Source organism: Watersipora subatra, chromosome 3, assembly GCF_963576615.1.
Source record: "Watersipora subatra chromosome 3, tzWatSuba1.1, whole genome shotgun sequence".
Lineage (NCBI taxonomy): Eukaryota > Metazoa > Bryozoa > Gymnolaemata > Cheilostomatida > Watersiporidae > Watersipora > Watersipora subatra.
In genome coordinates, this window is record NC_088710.1 from 57334446 (window position 1) to 57359461 (window position 25016).

Genomic DNA, 25016 nt, shown 5'->3' on the forward strand with positions numbered 1-25016 from the left:
AACTCTGTCTGGTTTCTAAGAACCAGCCCCTTACATGTCCACCTGCTGACTATTTGATCAAAAACGAAAGGAATCCTGGGCATCGCTGGGCTTACCGTTAGCACTTTTGAAAATTGACTGAAAACAAAACTGCAATAATCTTTATTAAGATGCAGCTTTGAAGGAAATATTTTGAAAAACTGTTGAAACTAAATTTTGAAAGTGCTCTGCACAATAAAAATAAAATGACTAATATGGCAATCATCTATATTTCTCAAAGTTTATCGTATGTAGGTTTGCAGGATTGATTGTCTGATTATAGATCTTAAATTCTTGTAATAAATACTCCGTACCGAAGAAGATTTGATCTCGGACCCTGCCGTATGCCAGTCTGACCCACTTTACCCACTAGACTACAGAAATCGACTTGCTAGCTTGCCAATATAAGTCATTATATGAGAGCAAATACCTAAAGCTTTGCGTATGTTGCAGGTCATAGTATAACGTCACGAGAAGCTGTTCGCTCACATTATTAAACTGGTTAATAGCGAGCAACTCTCACTACTTCTCATTGTTTATAAGACAAAACACTTTTCTCATGATATGTAGTTTGAAAGTTAAAATGGCAAATGTTGTTATAGGTTAAATACAAATCAATTTTCGTCCAAAGACTTTTCTATTACTCGAGCAACGCCGGGTGGCACGGCTAGTATTAAAATATACAAAAGTCAGAATGAAACTTGATACGTTTAAAAACAACTATGGTAACTTGCATTAAGACTTCCAAGTTATTGTTCAAAGAAAATAACATGCCTATGAACAAATGCGATTTACATGTAACTGGAGAATAGGATGATAAGTAAAATTTGATATCAGCACATGAGTTATGTAGGTTTTACTGTATAATGCTATGGTTTGTAATTATTACAACTGTATATACATTCTCCTAATAATCAATTCAAGCGTTTGATGTGTCGGTATTGATGAAATGATGTTGAGGATTAAAAAATCAATCATAGTCCACTACAGAAGAGAGGTTGCACTGAGTCGTATATATTATTATAAATTAATAAAAAAGTGTAGTGCCGCAGTGAGATTAAAAGTAACAGGTCGAATTTTTACACTAAAAACAAATAGTAGCTATTGTGAAATTCGTACTGTCAAAAAAACTAGCAGAATTTAGTTTCTATACAGTTTATAATTCTACATATTCATAAAGGATGACAAATAGCCTTATACTGTAGTCGGTGTTTAGCTTTATTCTTGCAATTGTATTGCATACAAATGTTGAGGCAATGCACTCCTTTTTCAAACATGACAGCTTTGCAGCATATGCTGAAACCTGTTGTACATTTTTGGCATGAGTAAATGTGTAAAATAAATTAGACAGTAACCTTTAATGTTCAACACCGACAGCACTACAATCTGTTTATGCATAAAAGTAAATGCTTTATTCTTAAGCAGGTAATCACAATAGATGGCAAGAGATCTCTGCACAATCAGCACTATTATTGTTACTTCTGTTTTTGTTAGTCATACATGGTGAAACAAACATCTCCAGAGAGAACATGATTGTTCAATCACAAGAAAAAGAGCCTCAAAATTTGCTACTAATCTATATTAAAAATAGCAAACATCAACAATTAAATATGGCGCTAATGTAGCCATGAGAAAATGTGCTATCAAATTGTTACATTAAATGTAAAACACCGATAAGAAACTGTCTAAACATTTGACACCTCATCTGTAATTGACCTCACCTGTACTCTATCTCACCTGCAGCCAACCATACCTATACACATCTTTACCTGTACACAACCTCACCTGCGCAACACCTCACCTGTACACAACCTCATTTGTACACTACATCACTTGTACACTACCTTACCTAAAAAATACCTTACATGATAAACTTATATTATATATTGGCAGTTTAAGATACTATGATTCATTTACCTCTGCCTAATTTCTCATACTGAAAGGCCTGCTTACATACAATCTTTATTTATTGACGATTTCTTCTATCATGACAGAACAAGAGACGTTAGGTACATAAATACTCATTTCAACACTTTTACTATTGCTAAAAGCTAACTTACAAAATACTTAGCAGACTGAAAACTGTAGAACCAAAGGTGCTCTAGCCACTCTCCACCATGCTACTGAACTGAAACATGTTTATTAGTGTTTCACAAAAATAGGAGTTTTCATATCATGTTGTGCGGTTCAACAACTCCCATGTGTTTATCATTATTATAGGTCTAAAATTACCTTACTTGATAAACATCCATAGATATAGTAAACCCTAAATAAGCACATAATAAAACAAGTGAGGCCTCTAATTAGCATGACGCAACATCATGGTGATGTGTAAAATGAATCAGCTGATCTATGAACTCCTATTGACTTAACACTAAAAACTGCTCAATTTTTGCATAGTTTGTGCATGTGAGACTGCATACTTTATTGATAATATATAAAACTGAATTTGGATGAGAAAGTCAAGAATCTTAGACACATGGTAATGGATAATGCCAATGATTTAGAAGCTTCTATATCATTGATAATGCAAAGAGTGACCAAATAGAAATTAAACTAATAACAAACTAATGAATCAAATGAGATTTAGAAGCAGATAAGTTGGACAACTGTATTAAACCATAACTGTCACATACCACTTTTATTGTATTTTCTAGGTAAATCAGGCATGCTGCTTCCAATTTTGTGCTCAAAATAAAGATTGGTTCACTAACTTTCAAAGTCATGAAAGCTTTTTACAGCGTTTTAATTTCGACTTGAAAACAACACAATCGGCACAACAAGCTCTGCCCATAGATATGTGACGTATGCTAGCTTTTTAGGAACAGAAGTTGGGTATGTTTAGTCGAATTCAGAATGATAGACATGGGTGTCTCAAAACCAATTATTATCTAAATTCAGCCATCAAAATCTTCTCAGTCCTTTCATAAAGTACTGAAAAGACATTTAACTTTAATTTAATTAGTCTTTCAAAACCATTTACTCAAAATAATTAACACGAAAGCTTATGATTTTTCTGCTAATCCGCTATTCAACTTAAATAGAATTTTACTATTAAAAGTTATACAAATACAAAGTACTGATAAAAGCACACAACACATTTTATGAAACAAACCAAAACAGGACAATAACACATTTAACTACTCGTCAAACACACATAAACCTAAAATACCATTGTTTAAATCGAAAGTTGGTCAATGTTGTTTGGATTATCAGGAGTCATTGCTATGGAATCTACTACCAGTTACACTGCATAAAATTGTAAATGCCAATTCTTTAAAAAATGAACTGAAGCGCTACCTCAGACAACCAGACTAGACTAAACTAACTAGACAGACTTCTGCTGACTCTACTTTCAGGTTCCATGCCTTGACTCGCCTTGCTATTGCGCTCAGGCACCTCATCATCACCTTCTTTGGAGTGACATTTTTTTCTATTTTTCTTGTTCTTGTATACTGTAAAAAACACTTTTCATATTATTTTTTGTAGTTATATTATAGATGAAAATAAACAATGAAACAAAACAAACATTTAACATTTAAAATGTCATCTCAGGACATTTTAAATTTTAAATGTCATGAGAGGACATTTAAAATTGCTTTGTTTGTGGTTTCATTTGACAATAATTCTCCTAGACATCCATCCATCGATGTAAGCTCTATATTGTCAAATTTATTGTCCTTTCTCAGTATTGTGATCAAATTATTTTGAATCCTATTCTTCTGCTCTAATTGACCGACTCTCTGCTGTAGAGTTTTGATTCTTCTTTTTAATATTGAGATACGTGTGACAGCAGGCTGTTTAGGTCTACCACCACATCGGCAGCTCGTTGTCGAGGCTGTAGGTGTGTCCTGATTGTCAGAAGCTGCAAGTTGCTCATCATCATGGATAGTAGTATCGCCAGGTGTACTATTTTCAGGGTCAGGTATTATGGTGCTGGCTGCTGTCTGAGGTGTTCTTCCACGTTTCAGCAGGCTTTCTGTTCTTATGGTTGGTGTCCATCTTTTCACAGCTTTTGGCTGAAGGTAGGTTGGATAAGCTGTAAATATTGAAGGTATTGCATCAGATTTTAGCATTGGTTTTCTTCCAATACCTGGTGGAATCTTGTAGCAGTCTTTCTGAAAATGTCCACTGCATAATACAGAGCTTGATGTTGGAGTCCAATCCTGTCTTCGCACCGCCTTTACCCAAGCATTACGGGTTTCAGCTCGTTTCTCGTTTGGAAAGCGGTGAAACGCAAGATCTGGGCATTTCTCAGGATTGCTTGAACATCCATAGGCACAGCACCAGCTGCGGCTTGACTTTTTCTTAGCCTAAACATTAACAATAGACACATGTAGTAGAATGAATATCATTACATTACTTGGAATAAAACAAAAAAGGCATTTGATCAATCATGCCGAGCTAGATTACAACCCCATCAGCTGAGAGACAAGTTTGTAATATGTGTTGTTGTAATCAGTCTAGACACTCTTTCTTTTGATAGTACCGAGCATTCATTCACTTCCAATTCAGAATAATCATAAAAAGGTATGTTCGTTGTTATGGGACCATGATGAGACAAGTTCAGTTGAGTTGGTTTGTTTCCAGTAGTTTCTTACATCGTGAACCAATGGTATAGTACATGTGCAAAGGTTAGGTTTACCAAGTATTTAAAATTTTTATTGTGAGTTCACATACCTGGGGTGTTGTAGTCTCCTGTGATGACATTTTACCAAGAATTTGGTCTTATTGTAACGTTTATGACTTACAAACTAGTAGGACAAGCCGGCTTTCACTACTAAACTCATAGCTCAGCTGAAGGCTGTGTTGCCGTGATGCACATCACTGCGACGTAACGTCGTGAGAACAACAGCCAATTATAGGCCTCACTTTTGCTCCATTGTAATGATAGCTATTCGCCAATTTAGGGTTTACTGTACCTATGGAATCATCTGTCGATTAGTGTTTCACTAAAATAGTTTTCATATCATGTTGTGCAGTTCAACAACTCCCACGTGTTTATCATTATTATAGGTCTATTCACAGTATTTGTTCACAGCAATGCATCTCATGCATATAAATACTTGATATCTTAAAAGCTATCAGCTATTTAATACTTAAATATCTTAACCCTTTCTTGCATGAATATAGTTGCCATTGAGCTAGAGGAGAATAAGCAAGCAAAAACTGCACATTTACACACAAAATACACAGAACATTTATTATTTTACTTCCACCCCACCTTATACATATGTAAAAATTAATGTCCTCATATGGGGACGCCATGCATTTATGAAACAATGCGCTTTGTCCTCATATGAGGACAAACAACAGTTGGTTGGTTGCATTATAGGCTGTAATCAGACAAAGTCACTTGGTATGATATGCTCCAAAGCATTCTGGGCAGAGAGCTTTTTTGCAAATTCTGCACAAGTATCTTGTTTTGCTGTGGCAGGTTGGAGCAACACATCGGCTTGCATATTTCATAGCTGACTTTTCTGGCCAGTGTCCAGCATCAAGGTTGTATCTAAAGTAATTCAACCAGTGATGTGAAAATTGTGAGCTTTTAAGTTGTAGGATTATAGCAATATGTACATGTTGACTAAATAAACATTTTTACAAGTAAAAATTTTAAAATACATGAGTAAACTATTACTTTTACTAAAATTATTAGTAAACTCAAGACTATTCAGTAATTGAAAATTTCATAATGATCACTTTGCTTACCTGATCTCATCTGGTACCCTTGTTCTGATGTTTGTTAGACAAGGAGGGTGTACATATGAGCTTGATGGCCTCCCTTTTCTTTGATTTGACATTGTCCAGCCTTGTGTAATTAGCGCTTGTGCCACAGAGCTGCGGAACTCAAGCAAGTCAACGCTGTCTCCATGTTCCCAGCGATGGATCAGCCATCCATTCACAATTGTGACATTTACAAAGTGAAAAAACAGACGTAAATACCAACGCTTGTGCTTCAGGCTGTGCCTGTAACATGAAATCAGAAAATCTGTTAAATCTACTCCTCCCATATGTTTGTTATAGACTTCAATAGCACGAGGCCTGATAACATCTACATGCTTCTTTGCTTTTTTGTCCCATCGTTGTACTACGCTGGTTGGTTGCATGCCAACAAATGTGCTTGCAGTGTAGACAAAATTGTTATCATTCCACTTCACGATGGTGATGTTGTCTTTGTTGGTAGCATAGGTAGCACTTCCTCTTGTTCTCATACCTTTATCACAAATCAAAACCTCATCTGCGCCGCATAGCCGGTTTTTGCGGAGAGTACCAACAGCATATATCTTCTTCTTCTTTAGCTCGGTCAACAGCTCCAGCGTTGTAAACAAGTTGTCAAAGTAAACCTTATGATTCTTGCCAGCCAAACGGTCTGATAACCGCATCACAACATCTGGGCTCAGTCCTAGGACTTTTTCAGGTCTATTACCGCTTGCTCCTTGATACAATTCAAAGTCATAAACGTAGCCTGACACACCTGATCTCACCCATATTTTGTAACCCCATTTCTTTGGTTTACTCTTGATATATTGCTTTAGACCACTCTGGCCAGTGAAAGGAACCATCTGCTCATCAATACTATGACATTCTTCAGCATCTACACTTGTAAGAAACCTTTTCCGAAGAGCTTCCATCACAGGGCGCAGCTTCCATACTTTATCAGTAGAGTTTGCATCATGCTTTTCATTATCTACAAAGTGAAGGTGACGGCGTATGGCTTCAAATCTATTGACACTCATTGCATCAGCAATCAATCCACATCGAGTTCCTTGGTTGCTGGACCAATACATCCGTAATCTTGGATATCTTATGTAGGTGATCACAATGTTTATCCCCAAAAAAACCATAAGTTCCCCTCTTGTAAGATTGAATGCAGAGTTGATGTTTACCTGCGAGGCGTACAGATTTGTGTTATACACAATGTCATCTAGCAAGTCATTGTCAAAAAAATGCTTGAATATATTGACTGGTGTTTCAGTATTTGCAAGGTTTACTTGACGTTTACCAGTAAAGACAGGTTCGTTATGCACATAGTCGTTGTCATTGTTGATTGTCCAACTAGTTGATGCTTTGATAATGGTTGATGGTATTGCTTCGTTTCGACCAAATGTTGAAGGTGTAGAGTTAGCAACTGGTGGTGTCTTACACATTTGCTCCTGTGAAGCTGCAGCTGAAGTAGATGCTGAAGAACCAGAAGTCGACCCAACGGCCACTTTTCTTCTCTTCTGTGGCAAAGGAGTTGTTGCGACGGCTGAAGTAGAAGGTTGAGAAGGCGGAGAACAGACAGAACTCAAACTGCTGTTGCCATAGAACTTTTCACTGCTCAAACTAAAAGTGTTTGTGGAGTATTCCCAGTCAGAGTCATCGCTAACCTGTTCCTCTGGAGCATTCACATTGTAGTCTGCGTCAAAATCACTGCAGTCACCTGATGATGAAATGTAGCCATCTTCAGAGTCTGAGCATAAAATAGCCTGCAAAGCCTCAGAGGCTGCTTTTCTGGAGCGCTGACTACTCATAGTTGAGAGATGCAGAAACTTCAGCAAGACTAAAACAATGTAGACAGTGTTATTATCAACAAAATTTCTAGTGAAGAATTTATGCATAATGGAATTTTCATTCAGTTATTGCATGATGTCCTCAAATGAGGACAATTCATTTAAGCCACTTTGAAAGTTTTACAAGCTTGTGAACAACATTGTTATGTTTCAATCATTTACCTGGAAGACTGATCAAGCTCAGAAAAAAAAGACACTTTTCTAATAAGAAGAGGAACTGAAGAAATAACAAAAGAATCACTGATAATTAGCAAACTCACCTTTTGCACAGCTGTCTGACTTCAGATTTCTCTCCAGACCTTGACCTACTTCTTATGACCTCAATAACAGTACAACAGGAGAGAACAATTTGTAGAATATTGATTGAATGATACAAGGAAAAACAACTTCTAATTTTTAAGTTTAAAAATTGGATGTAGTATTTTGTCCTCATATGAGGACGTCATGCAAGAAAGGGTTAAATACTTAATATGTTATACATAAAAAGGAAATTTTTTTATCTACTGGTAACAAGCATGAATAAATAAAATAGAATATAAATCTCTATAAAAACAAGCTACAATGTATTGCTAGCCATGGGCATTGCGCATAAAAATAATTGGTTTGGTAAGTGTTTTTAATCAGTCGTAAGACCCAGCTGAAAAATGTGTGATCAAGCATAAACGGCAAAGCTAGACTACCAATCAAAGAAATTATCATACAAAACAAAGAGAAGTCTTGCTAAAAACTACCATGAATAATCTAGGCAAAGCAATCAGCGATATCCATAAATCATGATTACGGGATTTCTAGTTTTTCACTGATTTTAACACTGCTAGCATCTTCACATTGCAGTGACAGTCATAAGCAGGACAACAGCATAGATGGTAGAAATTCTTAACCGATAAAATAATACTGAGATAATTAAAAATATACAAAAGATGGACAACTATTTAGACATATGTAAAGCTTTATATTGAGTGGCTGGTCTTTGTGCATTTAGTAATTGTCATCTCTTGTCACAATAGCAGCCATCTATTATTTCATGGTTGATACACCAGGCATCTCATCAACGGCTCTGAGGGAGTTTACTTGAACGGACAGCTGGTGCAGTTGCTCTGACATTTTCTGCATAACTGAACATTGGAAATAATATAAAGAAATAACACTATATGAGTTATATATATATATCAAGTAAAACAGATATTTCTCCATAATTCTAACTGGTACCACCAGAATAACAAGCTAGCATGAATTCTAATCTATGCGAATGATTCCATGCCACGGCAACCAAAAAGTGCTTGATTAAAAGTCAGTCGATTATACAATCTTTCTTGCAAAAAGTTCCATCAATTTACCGCATGTGAAAGTTGTGAAATTTATATGTAGGTCCTACTTGCAATGAGATACTAGCTAAGTATTGCATAGTCTCAAACCACAGCTAACCCTTTTAAATGTTTATATATCATATATCTCTATAACATGTTCAATTACCTATAATATACATTATGCATAAGATCACTATACTTAAGGATTTGAAAAGAGAACAAAGTTAGTATTGAAAAGTTGCCTAGAAGGGACTGCGTAGAGAACTAAACAACCACGAATATATTGCATAACAACAAGTATAAATGTGTTCTATGGAGAATAATGGACGAATACAAACTTACAGTGTACATTAAAGACACATTTCATGGTGATTTCATAGGCCTAGATGTAGCCAATGCTATTACATATAGGCGGATGTGTTTTTTGAATTAATCGTAATATCGAGTGTGACCCAAATGATCACATTCATACACCCCATTACTGTGATCACCCAATCTCCATTCTCCTTGGCATCTATTAATTTGATCTCTGGTACAAACAGTCCATAATTCCTCAGTTGCAATTGAACAATATTAAAGGTTGACTTGCAACAAAATTCACATTACAGTTATTTGGTATCAAAAGATTCACCATGTCTTACTCTGTTGTATTGTAGGTGCCAAATATGTGGAAATGTGATTAAAAGTTCTTGAAAGCTCAAAAACGAAAAGCCGCCGTAGATTGGAATCTCTTTATTTCTCTGACGTTGTCATTACAGTTTGGTTATTGTCTTGTCACGTGATGTTCTCACGTAAATTAAAAGGCAATAAAAAGCTCAATATAAAACTTATCGTAGCACTAGTTTATGACAAACACTTCGGGTTTTACTGAAGACCCCGTATCAAATATAGATGCTCGCTACTTTACAGTTTTGTTTCGGCTTGGTCGAATCGGCAAGTCGTAATCTGATCATGTGATCCAATCCTTCGCAAATAATTTCTGCAGCACTTTATGATTATCACAGGTGAGTGACAGGCTCGTCATGTTCATCAGACAATGATATGTACTCCTTCGAGCTAACATTAAAAAATTAAACGAATTGTTACAGTAAGTTATAAGATATCAGTGCTAAAAGTGACAGCATTACAATAACGATAAAACAGACGCGTAAGAACAATAGACATAGTTTTATTGAATGGGTGAAGTATGTTTGTAAAAATATTTCGACGAATAAGGTTGCATGAAAGTGTAAACAGAAGCCATCTCTCACAACTACGTCACATTTGAGCCGTTTTGGAAAGAGAATCTAAAATACGGCGGTCTCGTATGGCTGCGATTAACTGTTCGTTTTTTAGCTTTTAAGAGCTTGTAATCACATTTCCACACATTTTGCACCTACAACACAACAGAGTAAGACATGGTGAATCTTTTGATATCAAATAACTGTAATGTGAATTTCGTTGCAAGTCAACCTTTAAACAGTATTCAGTCAAAGCTATATAGCTACAAGATTCCTAAGGATTTAACATCCGAACAAATATAATGACACGGGAGAAGTGAGCTAACAAACTTTGTTATGACATCCTAAACTATCCTGTAGTACAGCTGATGACTAGTAGTTACTGTCTTGTACCGCACTCGGTAACATCACAGCATTCAAATTCATCTTAGTGAGAATCATTGCTTGAACGAGCCCCAGATGTGATATGGTTATACATTTTACCCTACACCATTGCACCCTCTGTCCCCACCCTCTACAATGTATCTGGAGCAGATGATTGACACAGTTGGTGAAGTGCTAAAAATCATGACCAGGAATAGTGAGAGGCCTAAAACAATCTGAACCAGCCATACATTGGGTCATTTCGTGTCTCTCCCTCTCTAGCACAGCATTACGTTCTTTTAACTCTTCATTTGACCCTTCGAGTGCTGCGAGCCTTTGGTTTATCACTTCTATGTCTGAAGTAGAAGAAACCGCTATTAGATTTCTATGTCTGAAGTAGAGGAAACCGCTATTAAATAATCAACTGTTTATAAATGTCCTGATTATGTGGAGAGATTTTCACATAAAACTATCTCCTTATTTGGATAAATAACAGGAAATAATTGGTAGCATCTTGCACTTGCTCCAAGACACTACCAATTATTAAAATTGAGTTAACAGACAAGAATTACTTGGCTGAGCTGAAATGTGCCCCATTGAGGGTTTGCTAAGAATTTACACATCGACATTTATGAACAAAGCGTGTGAAAGAAACTGGCTCGTAATAAAGGAAATATAACCAATGCAATAAACTGATATACAAGTTCAACTGAAGTGCTGTTGCAATCATTCTAAAATACTTGGCAGGCAATTTCCCAAACACATTAACGAAATCAGTGACTATTAGGAAGCAAAATCAGAGAAAATAAAGGTATGCCTAGTACTTTTTAATATCACAACAACATACTACAATATTACATATTATGATTTCCGACTAGAAAGATCAACAGTTTTCAGATGCTATAACAGATTGAAAGGGTATATGTTATGTAACAGGTGTAACATAACTACCTTGAACAGCTCTAAACAATGCCGGCACTGATTTATCTGCTGCTGTCGTGTCTTTTTTATTTTTCATAGCAAGCAGCCGCTCCTTCTGGTCCGAAGATAAATCAACCAGAATCCGTTGAATCACCAGTGGATTGCTGAACCTGACAGCAACATGAATCGCAGTATTTCCACCCGTGTTCTTCATCTTTAGTATGTCAAACTGCAGCTCAGCGGAGAGGTCACTGAGTAAGTAGTCTAACACTTCTATGGTACTGTATGCTGTGTCATAGCTGCCCTTGTTCCAGACAGCGGAGAGTGGAGGAGTAGCGCCGTATCCATTCGTAAGCTTAAGTATATCATACTTTTGCTTCGGAGTCAGGCCTTCAAACATGCTTTTTAAACATTCAAGATCGTGGATGTAAGCCGCTACGGTCACTCCTGTGTCATTAATTTTGGTACCTCTGACAGTCATGAGAAGAGCATATCTCATGTCAGGTTCGGTTGAGTCTAGAAGTTGCATGAATGCTGCACTGGCTGGTTTCCAAGCATCCATATAATCTGTTAGTAAGCTAGCAAGCTCTTCACTAAACTTAGGCATGGTTGCTATCCTAGAACAAAAACAGTTGGTAAAAAATAGGTAAATTTATGTGATAATTCTGTATTGTACACATCAAGCTCTCATTAAACCTCAAATGGTTATAAAGGGGTTGCATGAGAATTATGTAGCAAAAGCTTTGAAATGCTAACAAGATTTGCTAACAAGCATGTTAATATTACCAGCAATGCTTGTTGATTATATAATATCAACAATCAAGATGTGCAGTTAATTTTCTATTAAAATAAAATTAAGAGTTAACATAACCTATATTAATACATCCTGCATAAACATTGTGTGTGCGTGCGTGAGCACACGAGCGAGCATGCATGTGTGTATGTTAGTCAGCATAACATTTTTTTGCAATTAATTTCGTTGAAAATTCACACGCATATGCTCCATACCTTCCGCCAGATCACTAAAAATATTTGGTTTCAGAACTTCATCAAGTTGCTGAGATCCAACCTCTTAAACGCCCATCTGCGGAATATCTGATTGAAAATGGGAGAAATCTTGGACATCGCCAGTTGGTGCAAGAACAGCTACTACTGTTAGTAGTAGCTACTAATTATTGCTAATGGTATTACGGTAGATTAAAATTTGGCATGATTTTTTTTAAGATAAAAGCATTCCAATTTTACTATTAAGTCTAGTTTTATGAACATAACCCATAATTATATTCAATTAGGTGGTTTGGTTAGCGCAAGCGCTCACTCTCTGCTGTCTGTTCTTTTTTGTTTAAATGTATCACAATTTAAGTATGCCACATTCTATAAGTAACACATATTTGCTTAACGCTGTGCTTATTTGATTTATGCTCAATCTTTGTGATACTAAACATAATTTTGCGTGTCTAGTCAATTGTCAAAGTAATTCAAATCGATGCAACATCCCCAGAAGCCAATGACATAGGTACAGGTTATAGCAAGTTGAAGCCCATTTTCATATTAGTAAACGGTGTAATAAAATATCACAAAATTCTGATTGACTCCGAGTTTTTTACAAAATATATAAATGTTATCAATCCTAATTTTTATAAAAATTTACATAATGCCTTATTTTGGCCAGAAAGAATCAATTTGCTAAGCAAACTCGATAGTTGAATAGAAATTCAAAGTGTGATTGTTTGGTAAAAATGACCAGCTATTAGAAAAGCACACGTGGTCAAAAACAGAAATGAAACTTTTAAACAGGTGTAAACACGCACAGTCAAGAAACTACAACTCATGGGCCCACAAAACTCCTGTAAGTAGTCCCGAATGGCAGTGTCTTGCCCCAAATAGCGCATGATGCACATTCAATGGTGTACCAAGTGCACTCTAGAGGTATAATTGCATACAGAATCCAAATCTTTGAAAAAAATCTAAACAAAATTGGAATGGGACTTTTGTTCAACAAAATGGGAGAACATCTAATTGGATTTGCTTCTTTTTGACTACTATGAATGTATGTACCAAGCACACAGCACCTACTGTAGTTAACACATGCTTAAACCTGTATGAAATGCAGCATAACATAACAAATGTATTCTGATAATAAACAAGCTTAACTTTTATTTTGCCCCGTTTTAAATGCATACACATTGAACTAAACAACCAACTTACAAGGGTAAATAAAACCATCATACACTCACATGTAACATAAAATGAATGGAGAATTACAACTTGGTCTTACTTGAATATCGACACACTCCAACCGTTAGAATGTCATTTTACAATTTTAAATTTAAGCAGAAGATGACCACTCAAAAAGTGGTGAATAATCTGCAAAAAAGAACAAAATTTAAAGAGGCTGTGCTGATACTGTGAATTTCGTTTGAATAAGAAAATTAAGATTCAAAAGTGTTAGAGTTGTACAACAGATACTATACAGTGATCTCAAACAAAATTCACAGCCTGTGGTGTCTGGTAGTCCAAAAGAACTATTATTGCATTCAATGATACAGAAGTACAGCATCAAAATTTGGCCAAATCGAATGATGCATCAAATGTTAACAATGCAGCTGGAGCTAAAACACGAGATAGGCAGTAAAAAGTACCTAAAGAAAAAATTATAGGTTGTTACAATTATTGACATATAAAATAGTGCTCTAACCATAAACAATATGTCCATAGACAATCTTACTGTTGCTAGGGCTGGTTGTTAAACATTTAATGTGTTGTTAATTTAATGAAATTATGAGTCAACCAGACAACTTCATCAAAACTAGGGCTCAGTGTCTGGGCCAACCGACATTAGCTTTCTACCAAAATCTATCAGAGAACTCAATGAAATCAGCAAAACAAAAACCAGCCACACAGAGCAGGGGAGGGCTGCGCTTCCACACAAGTCAGGCTGAACTTGCCTACTGGTCTGAATAAATGCTAAATATGAATATAGGTTTTGAAACTTGACCTAAAGTTGTTTATATTGGCATTTATCTGAAGCACATCTTTTACACCCTGACGTGGTTTAACGTGAAGAAATATATATATATATACATGTATTTACATATATATATATAGTGTATATATATATAGTAGGTACCAACCAGGGAGACACCACTCACACCATAGTATTAGACTTTGCAAAGGCCTTCGACAAAGTACCTCACCAACTCTTGATGAACAAGTTATCCAGTATATCTGACATAGATGATAAAATTCTTATGTGGATACATGCCTTCCTAATGGCCAGAAAACAAAGGATGGTAGTTGATGGACACAAATCCGATGAACTAGCTGTGACATCTGGAGTTCCACAGGGATCAGTGCTAGGTCCCACACTGTTTTTAGTTTATATTAATGACTTGCCCCAGCAAGTCATTAATATAAACTAAAATTAATAGTTTATCTGCAAATAAACTAATTAATAGTTTATTTGCAGATGACACCTTGATATACCAACCCGTAAACTGCCATGCTGATAAACAACGATTTCAGGTAAACATTAATGCCCTGGAATCATGGGCTAACAAATGGAAAATGCTATTTAATGTATCTAAGTGCTCTGTCATGGTTTTTAATGACAAAAATAACTCTCCCTCAGCTGAATACTTCCTAGACACTGAACAATTAGAAATAGTTGAAGAAACCAAATACCTAAGTGTTATCCTACAATCTAACCTGAAGTTTGACAAACATAGACTCCAAAGCCAGAAGGGCGAGACAGCAGTTAGGCATGATTAAGCGTGTGCTATATGAAGCTCCTGAAAAGGCCAAACTCTTAGCATATACTAGTCTTTGCAGGCCACATATTGAGTATGCCTCCACTGTGTGGGACCCTTCTACTAAGCTACTACAACATGAACTTGAAATGGTGCAAAACAACGCACTACGTTTTATATGTAAACTGAAAGGAAGAGATAGCATCACCAAAGCTTTAGATACTTTAAATATGCAAACACTATGTGAAATACGGAAGGTCAGTAGACAAAATCTGCTAATGCGACTCCTCTCCTCTGACCAGAATCACAACTCATTAATTACCTCCTATGATGAATTAATGCAGGACCGAGTTAGTATGACTGTCACACGAGCTGCTGGAAGAGGCGATCCTCCTACTATATATGCAAGAACGTCTGTTTATCACAACAGCTTTTACCAAAGACTGTTCGTGAATTTAAAAACTGTACATCACATCAACAATTATTTGCTAATATGGCAATAAATTACAATATTATCTAGTGTTAACAACTGCTCAACATATGAGGCGTGCCGCTTGCCGCAACCGGCTCTAGTACGTTCTATGAAGAAGATGTAAGATATAGTGTGTATATATATATATATATATATATATATATACACATGTGTATATATATATATATATATATATATATATATATATATATATATATATATATATATATATATATATATATATATACACATGTGTATATATATATATATATAAATATATATATATAGATGTAATACGCTGGATTTTCCCTTCAACTTTGTTATATTTGATTACGCTGAGTTGCTTTTTAGCTTTTTCTATTTTGCATACATATATTTTTAAAACTTTGGATTCTTTTCGAAAGATGACAAGGTATTTCGTTTTTTTCTCTTCTTCTTTTCTTCTTTTGAACACACTAGAACACGTATTAGGCCCGAAGGGAAGCGCCTCTTAAACTTAAGACATTGCTCATTAGCCAGCCGTGCCAACAATTTGTCAATTGTTGGCACGATATGAAGTGCTATTTTATTTAAGATATAATTAGTATTTTAGCACAAAATCTGAATCTGTAGAAAACTAAGATTTTTAAAAGCTTGTAGCCAATTAGAGTGTTACCAAAAGACCAACTGCGAGCATTAAGAAACAAATGCAGTTTCGCGAAGGCTGGGGTACAATAATCCATGATTAACAATAACACGACTAGTTCAGACTTCTATTTCAAGTGTTGGGTGAACAGGCTAGATAGCAAAAATGCCAAGAGACATGTTATTTGTCCCGAACGTGGATCGTCAAAATCGTGATAAATAAACGTTAACGTAGTATCAGGTTTTAGAATTTAACTAATCTAACGGTCAATGTAACAAATCTTGTCGCGCTGCAAAATATTTCAAAACTCCATTAAATATCATAAAACAGACTGTAGTTTGTTTACATTAGCATCTGTATTGCGCTTGGTCTATAAAGGTAGGAACAGTTATTTGACAACACATTAGTGAAACCTACGACAACTCGAATTGTTTGAGCTTAGGCTATACAAATTTTTACTTGCCTAGAGAAAAATATACCCCTTTTGTGTCAGAGTACTTTATCTTATTTATTACTGCTTTTAAAAGCTGTTTTAAACAGAGTTATTGGCACATAGTAATATATAATGCTATTATGGTGTTTTTTATTTCTGAGTTGGAAGAAATTGGAATTTTATGAGAAATATGCTATACTTGGCCTTGCAGTAACATCTATCTTTAGAGGATATTCAACTATATGTGTAAGGCTTAATGACAAGAGTGTTTTCATATACGGTTGTAGATTTTTATTGTCATATTTAAATTTTATTTGAAGAGTGAAATGTTTTGCTGAAAAGATTTTCGGTTGGAAGTGAATACTCAATTTCAGCAATGATCAGACCCCAGGGCTGATACTCCCTCCTAAAAGGCCCATTAGGTTCGGCCCTAAATCACGTTTTTAGGGGGGTTTTCAGACCATGGGGCACTGTCAGTGAATTTGCTACTTTAGGGGGTGTTTCCACAAGCAAGCCAGTACAAGGGCCCATGCTCATTAAGGTTTTATTCAGCCAAAGTATTACCAAGGAATTGCACCGCTTTGAGAGCTTGCAATTCCTTCCAATTGAGAGCTTCTCAGATTTTACAAATTTTTCTTCAACTTTTATGAATATTTATCCCTTTTATTACTTTCTTACCCCTTTTTGTACATATTTTATACTACCATATCACTTTTATATTGTTTTGAAGTTAGCAGGAAGGCAGCTTGGCCGCTTCAGGCACTGCTGTGACTAGTGGTAGACACTGAGTGGGACAGCTCTTTGTTTTATTTTAAAGTCCTGATTTTTAATTTTGTTTTATTAAATCTCAGTGATAGAATGGTTAAGGCTAAGACTTCCAGAGGCAGTGGTTTGATTCAGTTGGATAGTCAGTGTGGTAAATGTAAAAACAAACTGAAAGATGAAGTAGATAATTTAATTCAATGCGATTTTTGTCAGTTTTGGTTTCACTATAGATGTGCTAGTTTGAGCAAAGAGGAAGCTGAGCTGCTGTCGAGGCTGGAGCCTAAAGGTGCCAAGTGGGCCTGTAAGGTATGCAGCAAGGGAGAAGTTTTTGTTCAAAGTAATCCCCAGCTAGATAATATCGAGAAAAGTTTGGATGAAATCAAGTCCTTGGTTATTGGTAGTCTTGAACCTCAAGTTGAGGCTATAAAAAAAACATATGCAGCAGCAGTACAAGATATCGAAAGGAACACAAAAGTTCTTGTTAGTGCTGCAAAACAAACACTTGTGAAAAATGAAAACGAACAAAAAGAAGCTAGAGACAAAAACCTGATTCTTTTTGGACTCCAAGAGTTCAACACCAAACAGGAAACTGTTGAAGAAATAAACAAGCTCTTTTCAGAATGTCATCTCTCAAAAGTAATTGAAAAGAAGAACATGTATAGGCTAGGTAGGATAAGTGAAGAATCTGACTTGAAAGATAAGAAACCAAGACCTATCAAAATATGCACAGAGTCTAGGGAGGACAAATGGGAAATAGTGAGAAGAATCAACAGCTTTAAGAAGGGGGGTATTTTTGCAAAGCTAGATATGTCGAAAGAGGAAAGAGAGGAGGATTTTCAGTTATACCAGACGTTAAAGAAAATCAGAGCAGAAAATTCTACAAATCGTTACAAAATAATCAAAAAAAAAATAGTGAAAGTAGACCAATAAGCCTTCTTTTAGCAAACGCAAGGTCAGTGAAGGGTAAACTGAATGAAATAGAAGTTTTAGCATCGGAATATGATATACTATGCATTACAGAGACACATATTGATTCGTCTTTCAATAATGAAATGATTTTGAGCTCATCGCAAAAGTGTATTTATAGATGTGATCGAGATTGCCATGGCGGAGGAGTTATGATTGCCCTTTCACCATGTATTAATCACCACCAGATCCACCTAGAGGGTACATATTTTCCAATAGAAGTAGTTTGTGTAAAAATAGAATGCGTTGATAGTGGCCTAGATTTGATAATTTTGTGCCTTTACATCCCACCGTCTTTTATCAGACAAACAATTGATCCACTTGACGATCTACTGGGACAAGTAGTGTCAAGATTTCCTAAATCTACTATATTTGTTTCAGGTGATTTTAACTTGCCTGACATAGACTGGATTATAGGTCAAGTTCGTTCTGGATCTCACAACAAAACACTTCACAAATCTTTTTTGAGCAGTCTGCTATCCCATCACCTGACCCAACTCGTGACTGAGCCTACACACCAACTTGGCAATACACTCGACCTAATCCTTACTAATAATGACAGCCTTTTTACAGATTTGAATGTGATCAATCCTGGACTAAGTGACCATTACATGGTAGGCATAAATATAAAAATCAGGGAATTTAGGCCAAATAGTAAGCATAATGATTCTTTTAAAATATACGCTAAGGCAAATTTTGAAGCTATCACTCTGGCTCTAGAGAAAACACTTTCTAAAGTGTCAAACGCTATTCAAAATGAAGAAAACATAAACACAACATGGCAAATCTTTGAAACGGACTTGAAAGAAGCAGTCAGTAACTATGTACCTAAATGCACAAAAAAGATCAGAAACAAAGACGAGCCCGTATGGTTTAATGATTCTGCCAGGAAATGTGTAAGATCGCAAAGAAAATTGTATGACAAATTCAAGAAAAGTGGCCTGGACACAGACCTACAACAGTACAAACAGGCTAGGCGCCAAAACAAAAAGCTCTTTAGGAAAATGGAATATGACCACTATGATAGAATATTATTCAAACCACTGAGTTTGGGAGATAGCAAGCCTTTCTATTCATTTTATAGAAGGAAAAGTGGGAAGAGCTGCCATGGCTCTGTTATTTTTAAGGGTAAATCAGCTTTTGAGACTTCAGAGATTTTTAACAAGTATTTTCAGAGTGTTTTTTCTGGGAGCAGTTCATGCTCAGAGCCGCTTTGGGCTGAAGGGAACTGTCCGATTACAATTACTAGTGAGGGGGTGAGGAAATTGTTAATTGGTCTGAAGACCGGAAAGGCCCCAGGCCCTGACCAGCTGAGGAAAGAGGACCTCAGTCTTGATGTGGTGGTCACTAGTCAGATTTTAGCTCTTATCTTTCAACATTCTCTTAATACTGGCCAGCTGCCTGATATCTGGAAGGCGGCAAACGTAGTACCAATTTTTAAAAAAGGCTCGAGAGACAGCCCCAGTAATTTTAGACCAGTTTCACTTACATGTATTGCATGCAAACTTTTAGAACATATAGTACTAAGCAATATTAATCAGCATCTTAATGTAACGCTCAACCCAAACCAACATGGATTTAGACAGGGTCTCTCATGCACTACCCAACTTGTCACAACAGTAGATGACATTATGAAAATGGTGGATGGAAATGACTCGGTACACGCTGCAGTGTTGGATTTTTCGAAAGCTTTCGATCGAGTACCTCACGGTCTCTTAATTGAAAAGCTGTTATTTATTGGTATTGACTCAGCAGTAGTTAGATGGATAGCACATTTTTTGGCAGACCGAATGCAGAGAGTGGTTGTAGAGGGAGCAGCGTCTGGTTCTCTTGCAGTAACTTCTGGTGTTCCTCAGGGTTCCGTGCTGGGGCCCTCTCTTTTTCTAGTTTACATTAATGACATTTGTAGCATTATAAAGACATCGACAATAAGACTTTTTGCGGACGATGCCCTTCTTTATTGCCCGGTTAACAGCTTAGATAGTTCCCAAAAATTCCAGGAAGATTTGTTTTTGTTGGAAAGGTGGGCTGAGCATTGGGGTATGGTGTTTAACACTGGTAAGTGTCAAATAGTCAGGTTTGGTAAGAACGGTCTTGATAGTTCTGTGGATTATTTTTTAGGAGGAGTAGCGTTAGAGAATGTATCAGCTTTTAAATATCTTGGAGTTGAAATTACTAGTGATTTTAGTTGGGACTTGCAGATTGATTCGGTGACGGCAAAGGCTTCTCAGAGGTTGGGTATGATGAGGCATGTGCTTTTTAAGGCCCCCAGAAAGGTGAAGAGGGTTGCATACCTCACCTTGTGTAGACCTATAATGGAATATGCAGGTGAGGTATGGGACCCTCATTTAGTTAGGCAGATAACATCGTTGGAGAATGTGCAGCGAAGGGCTGTGCGTTTTATTTCAGATTTGAGGGGAAAACAGAGTGTTACGGAAGCAAGGCAGTTTTTAGATCTAGAACTGTTGGAGGCAAGGCGTAAGAATGCTCGCATGACATTGATGCTAGAAATTTTAACAAATAGCAAGCACAGTTCTTTTGTTGATAGTTTTAAGCATTTACAAGATACAATTCATGATCATAATACAAGGTCAACAACTAACGGGGAACCCCCCGCCATTGAGTCAAATTCGAGTTTTTATCAATATAGTTTTATGCCCAGGACTTCCCGCAACCTGCGAGGAAAGCCATGAAATTTTATCGAATTTTTGACAGACATTTTGAAGGCCTTCTTTTACCCGCGAGCGGGGTCTAAAGGCTCGAGTTTTACCTAGACCTAGACCGAAATTCCCGTCTTCATTTTAAAGCAGATTGCTGCTGCTTGCTTGCTAACAGGAAAGGAAGGGAAAAGAGACAGTCGACACTGCATCATCTTAGCAACCCTTTAGCAATATATTCAGAATGAGAGAGAAATCTTTATTTTATATATAGAATTAAGAAAACAACAACGCCTTCAGAATGAATGATATTTATTTCATTGATATTCATTATGTTTTTCTTTGTAAATGAAAATGATGACCTGATGGTTGTTTGGAATCAGTTTTATTAACCTTTTGCAGGCATAGCGACATTTTGTCGTTTTTCGATACTGACGTTAGTGGGCAGAGCAACTATTATGCCGTCACACGAACGGTTTATATAAAATGATTTATGGTTAGCTAATTGCCTTTTTTGTTTAATTTGTTGCTAATAGTAAGCTACAATAAGTTTGTCTCTGTTAGCAACAAAAAAATAAGCCGCCTGCAGAAGAAATAACGATCGTTTTTGCAGTAGCCTACTAAACAAACAAAAAATCCGAAATTAAAACGTATTTAAATAAAATTGAAAATTTTGTTTGTAGCTTTATTTTTTTTATTAATGCAATGAATCATATTGGATGTTTAGCGGGGCGTGGAACCTGGACGCCCTCTAAGAAACTCCAGTGTTTAGGAGGTGTATTTAAAATTGATCAACCAGGCGATTGGGGTACAATATCCAAATTCAAATTGACCAACCAGGTGATTGGGGGTACAAAATCCAAATTCAAATTGACCAACCAGGTGATTGGGGGTACAATATCCAAGTCTGGGCCTATCCAGGTGGGTGTTTTTTTCAGAGTATCAGCCCTGGGGATCAGACCTGCCAAACCAAGAGTGGGGCAATGCGTGAGATTTGGTTTTGGGGCAATTGATGTATCAACGATAGTATATATAAAATTGTGAATTGGGGCCAAAATCTCACGCACTTTCATTTTTTCTTTGGGGTGATTGCGTGAGTCTCACGCCCAATGCGTGAGTCTCACGCCCAATGCGTGAGAGTTGGCAGGTATGGCAATGATATACAGCCCCCCATATTGGGGGCTGTATATCATTGATTTCAGAAAGTAGGCCTATATTTTTGCTATCGACTACAACGAAATATTCAAGCTTTGCATCCTGAAATTTATATGTGGTGTCATTTTGTGCACTCTCACACCACTTCATTTAAGCTAAAGTATCAAGAAAGGTTTTAGCAGTTACTACCAACTAGAATTTTCAGAGTTAGAGGCTTGCTTGGCCTAGCTGTCTTAATATGAACAAAGTGGTAAAACCTTGTTTTAACAAAAAAATCAGAAAATCAAACCTTGAATACGGGCAAAGTAGTTCAGTCATAGCTCATAAAGTTTTAAAGTATGAACTGGAATATATGGTTTTGTTGCATGGAAGAATTTTTGATTTCGTGTAGTGAAAAAAATTTGATGTTGGAATTCGTATAACATTTTTAAAATTGATATTTTTGTTAAAATCATGCTAACTCTGAAAAACCAGGTAGGCGCTTATTGTAGCAGGTTTTTATTTTCTCTTGCATTGTTTGTATGCAATTTACTTTATGCAACACACTTATTTCAATACAAAATGTTGTTTTTATAAACCATACTGTTTTAAATATTTGGTACATTTTGTATTTGCAACTGTATTCTTTTGCAACACATAAATAAGCGTTAATAATAGTGTCGCAAGGATACCTTGTTAGTCCACATAATCTTGTTTTAACGCTAAAGAGAAGGCTGTTGTACTGCTCCATTAAGATTTTTTTGTCTTTAAACAGTATATACTATTTATAGCTTAGTTATTCATTTATCGAAATATATTTTTCCATAGACCTGATCATAAGTAGCCTTTCAGTGCAAACAGTTCAACTCTGGGTCTGGTTCTCTATGTTTAACTTAGAATATTCTTGTATTGCTGATACAATCTGTAATCTCACTACAACTTTACCACTAAATTTGTTTCTAACATATTGTAATACATTCTCATAAAATGAAAGACTGCTAACATCTACCTCCTATCATTATTTGTTCCATAATTACCAGTCCATCAGCTGTGCCTATTTTCCTATTATGAAGCCCAATACCTTCCAATGATGTTGTGAATGCTTCGTTCTTTGATAAATCCGCTTGTCACCTAGTTCAGCATGCATCAGCTAGTTCAGAGCTTTGCACTTTTTTTTGCAGTAATACGATTCATGATGGAAGTAGACTACGATTCTCCAGAGACTAAAACTGTAGGCAAATCTAATATGGCCATTGCTGAGGCAGTGAGAGAAATACATCAAACAGCCAAAGACACCGGTGGAAACATTGACCCTGCCTTGTTTGAGAAGGATGATGTTAAGTTTGTTTTCCGTGGCACTGAAGAGGAGTTATGTACTCTCATTAAAGAAGTAGTGCTTGAGGATGTGGAAACACGGGCCTATGCGGAAAAGACAGATGTTATGTTAAACGAGTGGGCCAAAATGTTAGAAAAAGAGGAAGGTTAGCCCTCTTACTTCATGTTCTTTTTGGGATGATTCTCATGTAGAATTTGCCTAGAAATTTGCTACTGTCTAGGATATTTTTTTAGATTGTTCTACTATCAGTATGAAAATGGTTCAGAATTATGCTGTAAGATTTATTAAAAATTTGAGGGTAAAATCAGCATAGCCGCAGTCTGTAAAAAGCTACTCGAGCAGCATCTCATCACTGGCTGCCAACTATTTATGCTAAGAATTCTGTTTTACTCGACAGCTTTTTTGCCTAAGATAATCTACAAACTTAAGTTATCACACAGCTCATAAAGATCAACCGTAGAAAAATGAAGATAGACTACATATTGTAAATGTGTCGTGCTGATAATTTCAGACCAGAAAGATTGACAATTTGTAGATGCTTTAACGGATTGACCAGTTACACAACTACGATAAAGCCTCTAATTGAACGCCATGGCACTCTATTTTCCAACCCGTCCTCTATAGTGACAGTCAAATAGAGGTGGCGTTCAAATAGATGCTGGCATTGTATTTCTCAAATGGCTTGTCAGAATTTTAGAAAGATAAAAGCCCTTTTGGGGGCGACACGAATGTCGCTTATATAAATAATTGCACTCTTTTTCTGGGAGCGACATTAACTTTTTTGGATGCAGTAAATCTGTTAACTTCTAACTTTTCAAAAATATTTTAATAAATATGGATTTAAAAGCCGTAAAATATCTCTACCAGTCTACCAGTTGATATATATTGCTCGCAATTAATCTTCGATAATATAGCCTGTGTTCTGCTTTGAAATTTGTTGAAGCTTTCACTTTTTATTTCATTTTAGATTTTAAGACATATTTTTATTTTGTATCTATTATCTTTAACATGTTGCATAAAAGCTCATTGCAGTCATTGGTATGTTTGCTGAAGTTTGCAGCCAAAACTAGCTTTTTTGTGTAATAGAAGAGGATTCATGAGCGTTGATCCACTGTAAGTTCATATTACCGCAAAGATGCTATCAAATAATATGCTATAAATCTGCAAATTTGTAAGTTATATAATGATAACCCATCAAGTGGTAAAAATATGTATTCATGAACAAGTGACAAACTAACAATACTTATAATAATACATGCAGAAACAAAAGTTAACGTTTTAAAAAACAAAAATATTTGCATCAGTTGCTCAGCCAGTTGCGTTCTGATTTTTGCTTTCGATGGAAGGAACATCTTCTGATTGTTCTATACCTTCCACAATGTCTTCTGACCTCAACTTTTTTTGCACTGCTGAACTAATCGATATTAGCATTGGAGCAATTTTTCTATCACTGCAAAACTTTTACACGTTGCATTTTGCACAAATGCAATGTGTAAA

General features: G+C 36.1%; 4 protein-coding genes across 4 annotated transcripts in view; 1 reads left to right on the forward strand and 3 right to left on the reverse strand.

Moving 5' to 3' along the window:
* Positions 1 to 3593: 3593 nt before the first annotated feature.
* Positions 3594 to 4728, reverse strand: LOC137390781 (THAP domain-containing protein 1-like). Its single transcript, XM_068077100.1, has 2 exons — positions 4699 to 4728; positions 3594 to 4331 (listed from the first exon to the last, which is right to left on the reverse strand). Exons 1-2 carry the CDS (start codon positions 4726 to 4728, stop codon positions 3594 to 3596), a joined length of 768 nt encoding a protein of 255 aa, XP_067933201.1.
* A 642-nt stretch (positions 4729 to 5370) lies between these two features.
* LOC137390782 (piggyBac transposable element-derived protein 3-like) lies at positions 5371 to 7532 on the reverse strand. The gene is made up of 2 exons (XM_068077101.1): positions 5728 to 7532; positions 5371 to 5527 (listed from the first exon to the last, which is right to left on the reverse strand). The coding sequence occupies exons 1-2, from the start codon at positions 7530 to 7532 to the stop codon at positions 5371 to 5373; spliced, it is 1962 nt and encodes a 653-aa protein (XP_067933202.1).
* Positions 7533 to 8053: 521 nt separating this feature from the next.
* On the reverse strand, positions 8054 to 12478 carry LOC137391579 (uncharacterized). Its single transcript, XM_068078091.1, has 4 exons — positions 12374 to 12478; positions 11413 to 11999; positions 10713 to 10817; positions 8054 to 8686 (listed from the first exon to the last, which is right to left on the reverse strand). The coding sequence occupies exons 2-4, from the start codon at positions 11987 to 11989 to the stop codon at positions 8589 to 8591; spliced, it is 780 nt and encodes a 259-aa protein (XP_067934192.1). The 5' UTR covers positions 11990 to 11999; positions 12374 to 12478; the 3' UTR covers positions 8054 to 8588.
* Positions 12479 to 16510: 4032 nt separating this feature from the next.
* Positions 16511 to 25016, forward strand: part of LOC137391186 (histone-lysine N-methyltransferase eggless-like) — a 44850-nt gene continuing 36344 nt past the window's right edge. The window contains exons 1-2 of the mRNA XM_068077572.1: positions 16511 to 16606; positions 23365 to 23664. Coding sequence (XP_067933673.1) covers positions 23376 to 23664 — 289 coding nt within the window. The 5' untranslated portion in view covers positions 16511 to 16606; positions 23365 to 23375. The remainder of the gene's footprint in view (positions 16607 to 23364; positions 23665 to 25016) is intronic.

Coding starts and splice junctions, on each gene's coding strand:
- LOC137390782 (XM_068077101.1), bottom strand. CDS start 7,532: ATGAGTAGTCAGCGCTCCAGAAAAGCAGCCTCTGAGGCTTTGCAGGCT. Junction 5,528..5,727: donor AGGGTACCAGATGAGATCAG/GTAAGCAAAGTG, acceptor GAATTACTTTAG/ATACAACCTTGATGCTGGAC.
- LOC137391579 (XM_068078091.1), bottom strand. CDS start 11,989: ATGCCTAAGTTTAGTGAAGAGCTTGCTAGCTTACTAACAGATTATATG. Junction 10,818..11,412: donor ATTGTTTAGAGCTGTTCAAG/GTAGTTATGTTA, acceptor CTTCTACTTCAG/ACATAGAAGTGATAAACCAA. Junction 8,687..10,712: donor GAGACACGAAATGACCCAAT/GTATGGCTGGTT, acceptor TCCAATGTTCAG/TTATGCAGAAAATGTCAGAG.
- LOC137390781 (XM_068077100.1), bottom strand. CDS start 4,728: ATGTCATCACAGGAGACTACAACACCCCAG. Junction 4,332..4,698: donor AGGAGACTACAACACCCCAG/GTATGTGAACTC, acceptor GTTAATGTTTAG/GCTAAGAAAAAGTCAAGCCG.